This window comes from Atta cephalotes (genome assembly GCF_000143395.1).
Source record: "Atta cephalotes unplaced genomic scaffold scaffold00011, whole genome shotgun sequence".
In the NCBI taxonomy this organism is placed as follows: Eukaryota; Metazoa; Arthropoda; class Insecta; order Hymenoptera; family Formicidae; genus Atta; species Atta cephalotes.
The window spans coordinates 3,426,446-3,427,764 of record NW_012130075.1 but is presented as its reverse complement, the minus strand read 5'-3'; the positions used below and the strand labels follow the sequence as shown (position 1 = coordinate 3,427,764).

General features: G+C 37.3%; 1 protein-coding gene across 1 annotated transcript in view; it reads right to left on the bottom strand.

Moving 5' to 3' along the window:
• Window positions 1–708: 708 nt before the first annotated feature.
• LOC105617032 overlaps window positions 709–1,319 on the bottom strand; it is a 31,615-nt gene continuing 31,004 nt past the window's right edge. Inside the window, exon 6 of the mRNA XM_012198612.1 lies at window positions 709–774. Within this exon, the coding sequence (XP_012054002.1) occupies window positions 709–774 (66 nt within the window). The remainder of the gene's footprint in view (window positions 775–1,319) is intronic.

The following is a 1,319-nucleotide window of genomic DNA, read 5'->3' as shown; positions in this document are numbered from 1 at the left end:
TTATTCTTATTTCATAAGCGCGAATTGAAATATTTTTAGCTAAGGGATGACTTTCTGCTATTCAAGAGAGCGCACAAAGAAATTTTCGACTCGTGGCTGGCGGTGCATGAATCATTTATTCATTTAAAACTGTCAATGGAGAGCGTGTTGTATCACAAATTTAAAACGATTTTACAGTTTCACTAGCTCTCTCGATATCCGCTTCCATCGTACCATGGCGGCACGAGCTACGCCGTAACGATTAAATTTCGATCGTCCTAAAATGATGATCGATTACGGAAATTTTTTATTATTGTTCATTATTGTTATTTTAATTAACTAAAAGGCGAAAATAATAAAAATGCACGAAGAGTATTAGAAAAAGGAGGAGAGGGAGGGGGGGGGAGAAGAAAGGCAGAAAGTGGAATGGAAATAAAAGGGAATTAGACAAGGGAATAAATGAAGTCGAATGGAATCGAGTCGATTGTTTTAGGGGAATGCGTTTGGCGGCGAAGTATTTTGTGTTTCGCGAAAAGCTCGACGGCCATCGACGAAGAAATTGAGTTTAGGATCTCAGGGACAAGGGGGCAACACCGTGAGATTGGTTCTGTTGCCAACGTCGTACCCGTGCTCCTACTGATAAAAATGACTCGGCGATGATGCCTCTACGTGACAGTACCACCAGCGGAGCTCCTCTTGTGCTTCCTCATCTCAGTGCTCAAATAGACCTTAGATGATGGAGGTAATTAGTCGCGCCTTGAAGTTGACGAAACGCTCGCTTGTGGCTGCCAGACGCTGCAAATTAAAGCAAATTGATCAATTTTAGTTAAATATTTAAGTATTCGCATATGATTTGATTTGACTCTGCAATCTATATTATATTATTATAGTAAATATAAAAAATATTCTTTTATATACATATCTCTGAGTAAAGCCTACGAAGACAGATTTTGAGCAAAGTCTGCAATTCTTAATTGCAGAAAAGCAACACATTATACACAGAGTTTGTTATTATCTGATATTAGCAAATTGTCAGAAATATGATGAAGCCTGCTAGGTAGACATGCTAATATTGATAGCAGAAACCAAAAAAAGTTCTGCGTAATCAAAGATTGAGAGCAGAACCCGATTTGAAGCCTGCTCGGTTTATGCCACCAATCTACTGGCAATGCCTGTCAGCAGGCTTTGTCGACAAATCCATAGCCAAATGTGGATGGCTATGGTTTTGTAGTCAAAATGTGATCAAATTGCTAATATTTTCTATCAGGGCATATACATACACGTATACATATATATATAATATATATATATATATATATATATATATATATATATATATA